This window comes from Electrophorus electricus, chromosome 6, assembly GCF_013358815.1.
Source record: "Electrophorus electricus isolate fEleEle1 chromosome 6, fEleEle1.pri, whole genome shotgun sequence".
Classification (NCBI taxonomy): domain Eukaryota; kingdom Metazoa; phylum Chordata; class Actinopteri; order Gymnotiformes; family Gymnotidae; genus Electrophorus; species Electrophorus electricus.
Window position 1 is genome coordinate 2660030 of NC_049540.1, and position 14326 is coordinate 2674355.

General features: G+C 39.6%; 1 protein-coding gene and 1 long non-coding RNA gene across 2 annotated transcripts; both read left to right on the top strand.

Moving 5' to 3' along the window:
- Positions 1-7280: 7280 nt before the first annotated feature.
- On the top strand, positions 7281-8737 carry LOC118241589. The gene is made up of 3 exons (XR_004776219.1): positions 7281-7311; positions 8364-8440; positions 8534-8737. It is a non-coding gene; the product is annotated as an uncharacterized LOC118241589 (long non-coding RNA).
- A 4-nt stretch (positions 8738-8741) lies between these two features.
- Positions 8742-11543, top strand: LOC118241588 (apoptosis-associated speck-like protein containing a CARD). The gene is made up of 6 exons (XM_035527515.1): positions 8742-8751; positions 9123-9166; positions 9591-9701; positions 9808-9964; positions 10655-10681; positions 11062-11543. Exons 2-6 carry the CDS (start codon positions 9134-9136, stop codon positions 11331-11333), a joined length of 600 nt encoding a protein of 199 aa, XP_035383408.1. The 5' UTR covers positions 8742-8751; positions 9123-9133; the 3' UTR covers positions 11334-11543.
- Positions 11544-14326: the final 2783 nt, after the last annotated feature.

Below are 14326 nucleotides of genomic sequence, written 5' to 3' on the forward strand. Positions count from 1 at the left end.
AACAAAGCTCAAATGCTATGTACATCTCAAACACCAACATACGTACACGTACTGACACACAAGACATATATACACCCAAGATGATTACACATAACACGGAACAGGTGGATGATACAAGAGGGCGTGGCAATACAGACGAACACACACAAATCTAGATGTTTGAGAAGGGGGCAGGGCCATAATGTGACAAACACATTTGAGAATATATGCTTTTGCTTTGTTTTTTGAATCATTAACATTATTTGAGAAGAAAGTTGGATATTTTTTGCTTGCTGTTGCTTGCCATGGAATATGTGGATGCAGCTTCCTGGTGGAGGAGGAGTCTCCTCAACAAATAATTAAAACCCCCCAAAAATATAATACTCACCATATTCTCATGTGAGTAAATAAACTGGCCTCATATAAAATATCTGCAGCTGCATTATGAAACTCAACTCTAGGATTGGCGCAGTCTAGCTCGCTCAATGACATCAATATACGTTGTAGTTGATAGCAATGTGTACGTCTGGATGTAGGAAGCTGTGGACTTAAATGAATAAACACAACCAAGGCACAGGTGATGGTGATCAATAATTGGTGGATTATGGACAAGGTAGGTGTGGTTATTTTGTGTGTGTGTGTGTGTGTGTGTGTGTGTGTGTATGTGTATGTCAGTGGATGTGTCCCTCTGGGTGGGTGCTAGCGTACCATGACACCCACTTTCATGGGCTCATTCAGGCCCCTTTTATGAAGTGCCTTTGCTTTTTTCCCACTGGGCCTATTGATTAGAAGCTATTTTACACTAAACTATTTTACTGCAGAACTATTTTACACGAAAAGCTGAGTATTGTTTTCTTGTGGGCCATAATTCTTTCTACTTATAAACAGGTGGGCCATGAAATGGAAAAGGTTAAGAACCCCTGAAATAAATGTTACTTATATTTTTTTATTTTCTGTATTTGTCTGCCCAAATCTATTTAAAGTAATCAAGTTATAACCAAGTTTATAATCAAGTTTATAAGGTTCGTTATAACTAAAGGTCAAAGGGTTAGCTGTTCAGTTACATTTAAGGTTTAACCTAGTAGACAAGCTCCGTAAAGACTGAATCTTTTACAAGGAATTGGCATCAGTAATATATAAAAGTATAAATAGTTCATAAACAGTCATTCATTTTGCTCTTTCAGTTCCTCCTTCAAAGCTCTGAATTCCTCTAGTCTAATCTTGATTAAGTGTTATTTTCAAGTAGAGTTTGCATACCAGTACAACCAATTGACCATTGACACACTCTTCATTTGGAACCTTACCTAGCATTGGGTAGAGCTTCCACTAAAGTATGCTTTAACTATCTTACATAGTGCAACTTTAATGATCACCATTGTACTGTCTTTTCCTTTTTGCTGTTACATTTGATTACATACTTTTTAAAAGTTTCTTTAAAAGTTTAAAAGTATTTTATTTTGAACTATGTATGTATGAATGAACTATGGATCTATGAGTGAGTTTATGTTTGTTTAAGTGCAAGAAGTGGGAACAAAGTGAAAGGCAAACAAAGTGAGAGGGAAGAGTTAGCAGGGAAATTGCAAACATGGAGCCTATGAAACTCTCAGGCTATAAGCATAAACAAAAGAATGAGAGAATAAATGTGGCAAGAAGTACAAACACCAACATACACCGCATGGTGAACACCACAGAACAGTTCCTGACCATGTTTGAAGGGTTAGCTCAAATGGCCTCAATCGGTGATAAAAGGCCTAAAGAATAATGGTCACTATAGATTTCCCCGTCAAATTTGAAGTAGGTGGTTAGGCATAATTGGAGGAGCTTGCATATGCTTTCTGTTGTGAGTGGTCCTCTTGGGGGATATTGGTCCCAAAGGATCACCAATGGGATCTTCCATATCTTGTCTAATCAACAAAGTGGTAATGCAGAAACTTGAGAAGATCGCACTTCTACAAATAAATCCCAGGTTATGGGTGCACTACATCGATGACACATTTGTGGTAATCAAACACAATCAAGTCGACCAAATCTTCAAGTCGATCAAGAAATGGAGATCCACGCAGTTTCATTCGGTGGTGCATACATACAAAGAACACAAACAACCCAAATAACGAGATGACAACCGGGCAAGTCACCATTCCTTATGTTCAAGACATTTCAGAAATGACAGTGAGACTACTACTACAACATGGAATTGTAGTGGCTCACAAACAAACAGCAACTCTAAGACAGATTTTGTCCAAACCGAAAAAACAAGCGGAAACAAGTCAGAGGACATATATAAAATGTCAATATAAATATATAAAATTCAATGCAACAACTGTGAAAAGAATTACACTGAACAAACAGGAAGGAGGTTGTCAACTAGAATACAAGAGCACTACCTGGCTATTAAAAGACACAACCTGCTATCTCTCATGTCCATTCACAAAGACCGTGAGGGACACAAATTTGACCTCAACACAGTAAATATCATGACAAAGTTAAAATCGAGAAGAGAACGGGAATTGCTCGAGGCCTGGTCCTCTAGAGAAAAATCAATAAATAAACATATTGCTATTGATCCAATCTACCAGCCACGTCTTCTCAAGTAATATATGAGTCTAAGAGGAGACCGGTTTTACTGGCCACAACACCTTGATGTAATGGAATTCTATAGCGCATGTCCGGAATACCAGTTAACAGCACCACAGAAAAAATCAGAGTGACCATGATAAACCTACCTATTGTGGATGTACCATGCTCACAAAATACCATGGATATATTAGGGCTGTTACTAAGAAGTAGGGGAAGAAACTGCTATATCCTGGTAATTTGTGATTATGCGACATGATATCCGTAAACCTTTCCCCCAAGAAAAGTGAAGACACCTCAGCTTGTTAATGCTTTAATACAGGTAATTTCCATGATGGGGATCCCAAGGGAAATATTTATAGACCAGGGTACAAACTTCACATCCAAGCAATTCAAGGAGATTTCTGATTTATTATGCAAAATAGGAATCAGGATCACTACTACCAACCACAAAATGATGGGTAGTAGTGAAATGTATGCTCACATAGATTGTTTCAGAAATAAGTGATTATCAGAACACATGGCTCCCATACTTGTTTTTGAAAACCAAGAGGTGTCTCATGCATCTGTGAGGTTTTGAACCTGTTAGTTTCTTTAAGGAAGAAAAGTCGGCTGACCACTGGATGTTCTTAAGGAAGCATGGGAAAGACAAATCCATATCAGAGACCAAATGTCCTTGTGCCACATGCTAAACATGAAAGAAAACATGATGAATTTGATGGAGGTCCATGAGAACATGAGAAGGTCCATCATTGTGAGAAAGAGTGGTATGACAAAACAGCAAGAGACAGAGAGCTAATGTTGAGTGACAAAGCACTTGTTCTCCTGCCCATGTTAGATACTTGCTTGTTAGCAAAGTGGCTGGGGCCAAAGGAAGTTGTCAAGCAAATCAGACAGATGTCATTTGAAATATTTGAAGTTTAACATGGTTGAAGCACATTCAGCCGGTTGGTATTGTTCTTCAAAGATTCATTGACACAGAGTTGACAGCCAGCCCAACCAAATGCAAGCTGGCAAGGGGCACAGTCTCTTAACTGGGCTATATCCTGGGAGGCAGAGTCATATACCCCCACGTCAACAAGGTAGAAGTGGTCATACATTTACTGCTTGGAATTTTGATCTTCCATAGGGTTTAATGTAATATTTTAGCACTAACAAATGTATGTATGTATGTATGTATGTATGTATGTATATATATATATATATATATATATATATATATATATATATATATATATAAATTTATATGTATATCTTAGTTAAATAAGCTTACTTTAGTACCTCATACAGGTTCATACAGTAACAAAAATATTACTGAACTAAGACACAACAATACCGATGTGTAAGTAATTTATAGTTTATATTGTCAAATTGAATGTAATGTTGAGATCTGTCAAGGAAGTAGGATGCTGAGGCAAGTCTCCGTCATTGACAAAAAAGACTTTTATTAAAACAGAAATAAAACAAAATATGAACAAGGACAAACAACACTAAACTAAATGACACTGCAAACAGAACAACTGGAAATACTTCTTTATAAGCATGGCATGGGGTCAAACACAGACAAACACTACTGACAACACAGGGACTTAAATATACAACTAAACAAGGGCTGTGACAAGGGACTGGTGATACGAATGAGTAACTAACAGGATGGGGGCAAGCTAAAGAGGGAAGTCATACACACACACACACACATACACACACACTGACAAGATGATGTAAACATAAAAGCCATGTGTTGAGAGGCTATGTGGGCTTAGGAGGAGGGGTCAAGGAGGGAATCATTATAATAACCATTACAGAAAAACAACAGGCATGGGAACTTACACACTAATGGGAAGAATACAGGGAATGTTAGGTCAACTGACTACCATGGGCTCGGGTGCTAGACACCTCCACTTTCCTGGAGGTCTTGTGGGGGGACACGCAGATTCTGGAGTGGTGCGTGCCAGATGTCACTTGCACCGTCTTGGAGATCTTGAGAAGGAGTGCATGGTCTCTGGAACTATGTGCACCCTTTGGGATTAGAGGGTGGGAGTAGAGGGTCAAGTTTTATATGGATGTATGTGTACGTACACCATGTACAATTCCAGTTTACAAATTTACAGATTTACAGTCACATGGTGTTGGTGGTCTCCACAGTTTATCAGTTGCCCTGAGGGCCTGTGGGAAGAAGCTCCTCTTCAGTCTCTCTGTATTGGTCTTCAGGGAGTGAAAGCGTTTCCCTTTCTTCTACAAAGAGAAGAGGCTATTGTTGGGATGGGTGGGGTCCTTCACATTCCTCCTGGTCTTGGTCTGGCATGACTTGTAATAGATGGTCTGCAAGTCAGGAAGTTCCGTATGAGTGATGGGCCCTGCTGAACGCACCACCCTCTGGAGTGCTTGTCTGTCCTGCTTGGTGCTGTTCCCAAACCAGACTGTGATGTTCCCCGTGAGGATGCTCTAGATAGTGCAGGTGTAGAAGTTCCGCAGTACCTCGGAGGGCAGTCTGAAGTCTCTTAGGCATCTGAGGTGATAAAGACGCTGACGAGCCTTCTTTGCCAGGGAGTTGGTGTGGCGGGACCAGGACAGGTCCTGCAAGATGTGAACTCCAAGGTACCTGAAACTGTCTACTCTCTCCACCATGGTTCCATTGATCCTCACAGGTTGGTAGTGCTGCTCCTGCTTCTTGCTGCAGTGCACAATCAGCTCCTTTGTTTTGCTGACATTTAGGAGGAGATTATTTCCCTGGCACCAGTTTTCCAGGTGTTTAATCTCCTCCCGGTAGGCCCTCTCATCGTTGTCCGAGATCAGGCCCATGATATTGTCAGCAAACCTGACAATGATAGTGGAGCTAGAAGTGGCTGCGCAGTCGTAGACGTACAGTGAGTAGAGCAAGGGGCTTAGGACACAACTCTGAGGAGCTCCAATGCTAAGGGTGAGGGTGGATGAGACACAGTTGCCCACCCCTACTGATTGTGGTCTGCCTGTTAGAAAGACGGAGATCCAGTCGCACAGGGATGTATGCAGTCCTAGATCCTCCAACTTAGTAGTGAGTAGGGAGGGGATGATAGTGTTAAATGCTGAACTGTAGTCGACAAACAGCATTTTAACATAATTACCCCTCCCTTTGTCCAGGTGGGTCAGTGTGGTGTGGAGCAGATGTGCAATTGCGTCATCAGTGGAGCGGCTGTGGCGGTATGCAAACTGCAGTGGGTCCATGGAGGCTTGCAGTGAAGAGGTGATGAAGCCTCTGACTAGCTTTTCAAAGCACTTCATCAGGACTGATGTGAGGGCAACAGGGTGGCAGTCATTGAGGCCGGAGGGTCGAGGTTTCTTTGGGACGGGGATGATGGTGGATCTCTTGAAGCTGGATGGGATGATACCGAGCGTCAGGGAGAGATTGAAGATGTCGGTGAATACCGGGGCTAGCTCGTCTGCGCAGGCTTTGATGACTCTCCCGCAGATACTGTCTGGTCGTACTGGTATTCACTCTTTTAAACACTCTCCTCACTTCACTCTCTGTGACGATGAGAGGACGCTGTTCTATGGTGGGCTCTACACATGTGCCATTGGCTGCGCCGATAGCACCATTTGCATTGTTAGCGCTAGCGCTGTTAGCATTAGCACTGCTAGATGTAGCCTCGAAGCGAGCGAAGAATCTCTATGCACCCCTGTTTTTCTTTTTCCTCAGTTTGGACAGAGCACTCTCAACCATTTCACTGCGAGTTATATTGTGTATGACTATGTATGTGACAAATAAACCAAACTTGAACTTAAACTTGAGAATGTGTTTAGCTCGTTTGCCAGAGACACACCCACACTCATCAGTTGGGTGGGTGGGCTCCTGTAGTCCGTGATCATCCGTAGTCCCTGCCACAGGGATCTAGAGACACTCTGCTGGAACTGTGTCTCTAGTTTCCTCCCGTAGCGCCGCTTCACCTCCCTCACCGCACTCCGTATGCTGCAGACTTGTACTCGTCCAGATGGCAGATTCCCTCCCAAAGTATGCATCCATCATATTAGCAAATGCCTGAGCGGCACATCTCTTGTCATATTCTGCCTGCTCAGTTTTCCCGGGCAGCAGCGCCAGGTACTTAACCCCCACCCGCAGACCTTCTAGTGAAGAGGAGACTCAGATCATTCCTTGATGGTTGGTGTAACTTTGAGAAGTGTCAAGGAGGGGACAATTACATTAAATAAAAACCAAAGTACATAAAATGTATAGTTAACTGATAATTGTCACTCATCAGTCACCAATCAGCCAACGATACATCAATAGCAATCATGTGCACTTTAAAGTCAGTTTTAAAGCAGTTTCACCTTTACCTACAAGAACAGAATATGTACTACAGGAGCTGTGGGAGCCTTGTAAAACTTATAAACTTTTGGGACAAAATACCCCAATAGTTTGTATGTCTGAATGACAAAAAAGCGCTAGAAATGTATCTGATTTTTTCAAAAGATGGTGCTCCATAGTGCTCAGTTAGGACTGTTGGTAAAATTGTCCATTAAGGTGGTGTTCATGAGGCTATCTCACACATCTAGATAAGGCCTTGATAACAGCTGAGATATACCTACATGAACATTTTAAATTGTTAATTCCAACAGGTGATGATGAACAATGCAACAAATTGTCTCTTAGAAAAAAATTATTAATATTAGTGTATTTTGTTTGCTTTTGCATTTCACATAGCGGAGAAAATTTCTGAAGATAATGGGACTTCTAGAATGGGCACTTGCTCATCATCAACGCAACTCTCTGGCACTGGAAATGTAAGAATTACTTTTAACAAAGCAAGTTAGAGGGCAACTCTCCCAGAACTCTACATTGAGAAACGTTTGGTATTTGATGACTTGTAATAAGTTTCTTATCAGAGCTATAGAAACCGAAAACTTGACATTGCTAGCAGTGCTATAGGTTGTTAGATGAGCATAAATAATCAACTTATGATGAAGAGACAATATATATGCACCATTTTAACCTAGAGAATTATTTAAAATGCTATAAAGTCATTATGCTTATTTGAATCTGATCCTACCTAAGCCATCCAAATATTTTTTTTCATAATTTTGTACAGTCCTGTTTAGCTTTTAAAAGGTGTTTCTGGTTAGTTCTCGTTTGGGCTCGCTCTATGTGGTTCTGTTTGTTTCTGTCTCTCGCGTTTATTGTGTTTTTGGTCAGAATCCGTTTGTCCTAGATTCTCGCGCCTCTGCGTTTAGTTAGATCTCGTTTATCCTCGTGCATATGTGTTTAGTTATCTCCAGTTTAATCCCCCTTCTCATTCCTCACCCTGCGTTCACATATATGTTGTCTCCACGCGCTCTGTTTAGATATCTTTGCGATCTATGTTGCTTTACTTGTCTAGTTCCGCTACCTGTATCTTCGTTGCGAATGTTGTTTGTTCATCTTACGTAGCCCGGTTCTGTTATCCCCGCTTGTCCAAGTCTTTGTGTTCATAGTTGTGTTTATCATTGTTGCTCTCAGTAAGTCTTTCTTTGTGTGTGTATATACTTTGTTGCCTAAGTCTCGCCCTCACCCTATTAGCCTGTTCCTCTTATCATTGTACATCCTTGGTTCTAGTCGGTATTGTTAGTCTATGTTTGTTAATAAAAGCATTACTTGATTATATCCCATCCGTCCCTTGTGGCTTCCCAGAGTACTTTAGTTTCGTATAAACGGAGCACTTCGCAAGTGTGTTCGCTCAACACCCTCCCATCCCGCGTTACAAATATACATACATTCACAGTTCAGTTTATGTGAGTTCAGCAAATGGAAAAATCCAGTCCAGTGTACTTTTTTAATCTACTGTTATTCACTTTAATAGGCCTCAACAGAAAGTAAAGTTTTCATTCCTAAAATGAAAGAAATCCATTTAGAGGGCATGCCTACGTCTACATACAGGTACTATTTGTTTATTACAGTTTTTACCATAACACAAACTGTTTAGCTGTGATATTCAACATGTGTTTGTATTCTGGGTTTTCTGACCTACAGCTTTCTGTGCCCTCATGCTGGTCAGTTCCAGTGTAAAATCACCAACATTGTGTTTGAGATGGAGGAGAAAGGGGAGGTGCAGTACAGAATCGTCTCCTGGGATACCCATCTCTTGGATGGCTTGGGTCACATGCAGCCTGCAGGACCCCTGTATGAAATAGACTGCTGTGAAGGTTCAGTCAGTCATCTACACCTGCCACACTGTGAGACAGTCTATGGTACAAAAAAAATCTTTATTTTTGGTGCATTTATTATTAAGATTTTTATTCTCCTATACTCAACCTGTATTTAGATTAATAATATTGCTGGAGTTGTATATTCAGCTGAATGCTATCAGTGTTCTTCACATTTGCCTGATCTGAACAAAACTGTTTTTTACCCTTTATGTAGGTTTAGTGTTCATGTGCGTTGAAGTTGGAAAATGATAATGATTTTTAAATTGTTAAAAATAATTTCTGAATTGTCAGCTTGTTGAAAAATCATCCCTTCGGTGGAATTTTCCTGCCTGATAGTTTAACCACTACTTGAAGACAATTCATGTTTAGATACTGTCTCTGAATAGGCTGTAATGTTTTCCTCTTGTTTACAGAAGAAAATCAGATGGAACTCACTGTGGCAAATTTTATTAATAAGGTAGAGACCTTAAAGCCACTGAAAGTGACAAACACACATGTGATTATTAGAATTCAGGATCACACCCTCTTTGGCCTCCTCAAAAACATGATCCATTACTCCAGCCCCATCAGTGCTCAAGTGTTGCTCTTCTATAAAGAAATGACTATTGAGAAAATCAGGAATAAACTGGACATACACTTGTTGCCAGGAAACGTACCAGCTGAAGAGGTAATCAGTATTTGTTAATGTAGTCATGAACAATATGTGACAGTGACTCCCCCTTGCTGGTGGTAGCCTCCTTAGTAATGAAAAGCAGTTGCACCTAGTGAATATCAGTGAATTGACTACCATGGAAGTAACTGTGGCGATCAGTTTTAGTGCGTTATGTAAATAGGAAATTTTATGTACCCCAGTGGCAAACATCCTGACACTTGTTATATAGGTGCAGAAAAAGCATGAAGGCAGTACATATTTTGAAACCAGCTCCAGATGCCAGCTGATTCCTGGTAGAAAATACAAAGCATCATGTGATCCATATGAACCCCAGCCAAAGGTAAACTACAGCTTGAGCACTCTGATCAAAATGGATTTCTTGAAAGGTTTACAGTGGTGTCATGTTTTCAGTTAACTTCTCTTCAAATGCTAATTTCCTTTTGAAGCTTGCAGAGTTTGACTGTCACTATGGCCCCAACCATCACCCCACTTTTGTGGTCTTCTCTGAGGCTGAAGATATTACAGTGAGTGTTTTAGATGAAGATGGAATGGAGGTGTGGGAGCCACATCAGGTCTTTATGATAAGTGAAAAAATGGAGAAATGTAAGTTGGATTTCTTTTACAAGGTTTACATTCTCCAGTTTGTAGTACTTAGTGAGACAATGCGTTAAAGGCGTCATTGGATAACTGGGGGAGGTTAAGTCACACTTCTCAGATGCATCCCAACCCAAGGCTTTGGTGAAAGATGGAAAAATTAGCACTGGTACAAGATATTTTATAGTATACAAGAAAAGGTAGATTTATTTAAATATGGTCAGTATGTATACTGTATATTCAAGCCCACTGCTGTAACGTTTAGCGGATGCTGTATGCGTTTACTGCTTTTTTTAAAATTTAATTTGGATTTTGAATAACCTTTTTTAAGTCCCTGCATGTCATCCTTAATAGGAATGGCAGCTGTTGGGTGAAAAATAATTTCACCAGCTGTAAATAGTGTAAATTTTAAAATCTATAGAGTTTTAAACTTTGTATGTGTTTTGTTTGTTTTGGTACTACAGTTACATTAAAACTGTTGACATGCTGTAAGGAGCACGCATATTCAATACTTGAGGGTTTTGTTTTTTTTCTTTTTATCTTGGCCTACAAACATAGGGCTGGTTTTCCCAGATATTTTAAACTTGGGATAAGTTGCAGTGATCTTCTTTTGGTAAATGTGTAGACTTAATCTGTGTCTGGGGAAACTAGCCCATAGTGTTTCAGACATTCACCAAGATGTCCTCTGTGTCACTCTAGGTCAGAGTGCAGAGAAAACGCCAGCAGGTATGATGCTTCTTAATAAACTACAGGAATAAATAAACAAACTACTTGGTATAAATTAGGACTGTCTGAGACGGTAACTGTCAGGTTACTGTCTCAGCATTATTGAGTCTCAAACTGATAGTTAAAAATTGTTACCAAGTTACAAATTACTGTCTAGTATTTTCTATGTGCAAACTAGTCTTCTCTAGACTTTCTAGTCTGCAGCCTATATTTATCATTATTTGCAGGCAACAATCAGAGCAATAAGCTGAGTCCATGTAAGTTAGGAACATTTAGTTTTCAGGCCAGTATAATGTTAGTAAATGGGTTTTGACTTATGATGTCTTTAGAATAAAGTTTAATCCGTACACATGAATATGACTTGGGTCTTTGTGTTTCAGAAGTTCACTTTGTGGATAAACACATGGACAAGCTCATCGGTCGAGTCACCTCAGTAATGGAGATAGCAGACTGTCTACTAAGCAAAAAGATGATTACTGATGAAACGTACGACAAAATACACACTGAAAAAACCCCACAGGAGCAAATGAGGATCTTAATCCAAGCACTTAGGTCAGGAGGCCAAAACATGAAAGATGAATTCTATAGAATACTTAAAGAGAAGCAGCCGTTCTTAATAAAAGATCTGGAGACTGGACCCAGCAAGGTGTAATCAAATATTTAATTAGAAGCTTTAACCATTTGGGACCTGCTGCCTCTTCTTTGTAACCAAATACAGAGTTAGATAACCTACATGCCATTATTAATACTTTATAATTGGTTATAATAAATTTAAAAAATGTATAGTGTGAAAGCAGGAAATGGCATTTTTGAATAATTATTTTGAAGTAGTCATGAGTTTATAATGAAATGTGTTAAAAGAAAGTGATACTGCAAAAACTAATGCTGTAACAGTCTAATAATTAAATGGATTTTACTTTTAGTAAGTGGTTTTATTTCATGTTTGAAGATACTGGTCATCACAATTAGCTACTATTGCATCCCATAACATACAGTATATTAAAACTCTGTTGCTGTTCATTTAGAGTCCCACAATAGTGCAAACCATGTGAACACAATGAAATGGCTACAGAATTACCTTAGATTTTGCATGATTGGCTTCTAAAATGTTATCTAATCTACTTCTAAGTCACACTAATTAATACAAAATGCTATATCTTTAGTGAAGCGATGGCTTAAACATTAATGGTTATTGATGAACAAGTATATAAACCTCTTAGAAAATGATGCCTTTGAGAAAGGATTGGAAATTCCAGATATTTCCTGAGGATGAATCAACAGTTATGAATAAAATATTTTGGCCTGATTTTGTTTAATCTTAGAAAAGAAGTTACTGAAGTTGCTAACAGTGCTGGAAGACATAATGGACATTTATTGGTTATTTTTATTGGTTCACAATTTTCAAATGGAAGAAATTCACCAAGTTGTTATTCTAGTGGATGCCCACAAAGACAAGTACACATGTTTGAGGATTCAAACCGGTGAACACAATCTAAAGGGTAGCTAGGCAGCTGTATGAAAGCATTGTTCTTGATAACATTTGTGTTCATGAATCTGACATAAAAACACGGGACAAGAATGATGTTCAGAGGATGATGTTCCTGTAGGAAACCACTGGCTTCCAATAGAAAAGCATCGCTTCCCATCTCATGCTTGCAAAAGACCACCAAAGTACTAGGGGAGCAATATTCACATGTTTACTTTTGTCCTTCACAGTATTATGTCTAGAGAAGTCATAGGATAGAATGTAAATCGATGACAGTCTGGTGTGCCATTGTGCATCATATACTTAATACATATTTTGTGTGGAGTTGCATTAACATTTACGGCAATTCGCAAACGGTCTTATCCAGAGCGACTTACAAAAGTGCTTTATCATTTACTCAGAATAGATCCTAGTACAGTACAGCAGGTTAGAATCAAACATACCAATGAACATTAACATTGCAGTGTTGCAAAATAGTTTGCTGTGTATTAAAAATGTTGCATTTACTTATCTTTTCACCATCTCGTTTTTATTAGATTTATGATTGTTTTGTTGTGTTTAGAGGATTCTCCATTTCTATTTTTGAGAGACTATTTTCTTATTTTTTTCCTAGGTTTCTCTGAGTTGTCCTTTACATTTTAATTTTTGTTGATCTATATTACAGAAATATAACTGAAAGTTGGCATTCGCCTTGGCATTCCTTGGTTGTGCTGTTGATGCCTGGGATCTAGAAAAAAATGCGGTTATTATCCTGTCTGACGTTGGGGAGGTGAAGGGCGAACACGCTTAAGTGTCGGCGTCTTGGACGTGAGAAAGAACAGAACTAACTCAGGAAGACATAAGGAACGGGACGGATCGAATGGAATAAATAAGTTTAATAACAGAAACAGACTAGTACTACAGAATAGAACTACGAACAAACAGGTCAACGGGTTGAGGGAGAGAATTAGGCAAAACGGGCATAAACACTAATGGAGAACAATGATGAGGAATGAAACTCGGACTAGCGAGGAATACACAGAATTGGGCAGCATAAGAAAAACAAACAATAACCAAGACAAAGGACAAAAGGTAATTGGAACGCAAAGGAAACGCTGACAACACTAGAGTATGAAAAGGAGAGGAAAAACCTAAGCAGAATCGAAGCGACGGAAGAACATTGACGAGGAAAGAGAGCATAATCACACAAGCTAATACTAACGGGGAGAGCAGCGTAGACGAAAACACCAATATAACATACAGCGGACAAGAGAACAGAATAAACTTGACAAACGGGAACTGGGATGGTAACGGAAACTGTAGAACAGAGAGAAAGGTGAGTGTAAACAGAGTGAGTAACAACTTTGGATGAAGATAAGTATAGCGCAACTAGAAGTGAGCGAGCCAGAGTCAGAAAATGGCGTAGACATAGAAATAGACAACGACCAACACACATGAGACACAGATACAAGGTTTAAATACTTGAATTTAACAAGACTAGAAACGAGGAACAAGTGAAAGCAATGACGGGTGTGGAAAACCAAGCTAAGGACTAAGAACCAAAATAACACACGAGCCAGGGAAACAATGGAAACAGGCGGACGCTAGAAAACACGGAAGTGATCAGGAAGCCAGGGAAACGGGAGACGCTCCGGACCGTGAACGTGACAGAGACAGTACATCTAAAATACTGCATGCTACCAAATATCAATAGCGCATCCCAACGGTGAAGCATGATGGTTATAATGTAGGTACTGTAGAGAGCAGAATGGCGAGGTTGTAATGTCTAGGTACTGTAGAAAGCATGAAGCATGATGGAGGGGATGTAATATGGAGTTGCTTTGCTACCTCAGAAATTGAATGGCTTGGACTTCGCTGGGCACTAACAAGTCCAATGATTTCCAAGCTATATGAAGAAATTCTACAGCAGAATGTCAGGGCATCTGTCTGTGATGTAAACCCCAAGAAAGGTTCAATATTGCAGCATAATTCCAAGTAAGACCTCTCTGAGACAGCCTTGTCTAGGCACTGTCTAGGTGGTGTGATGCAGCTTCCTTTCCCACACAAAACACTTGGATATTATTATGTAACCTTTTCCTATCTTGAGCATATCTGTAACTTTGTCTCTAATTTCCTTAATTGTCTCTTTGATCTTCACATCTTTTCTTCAGATTACCAAT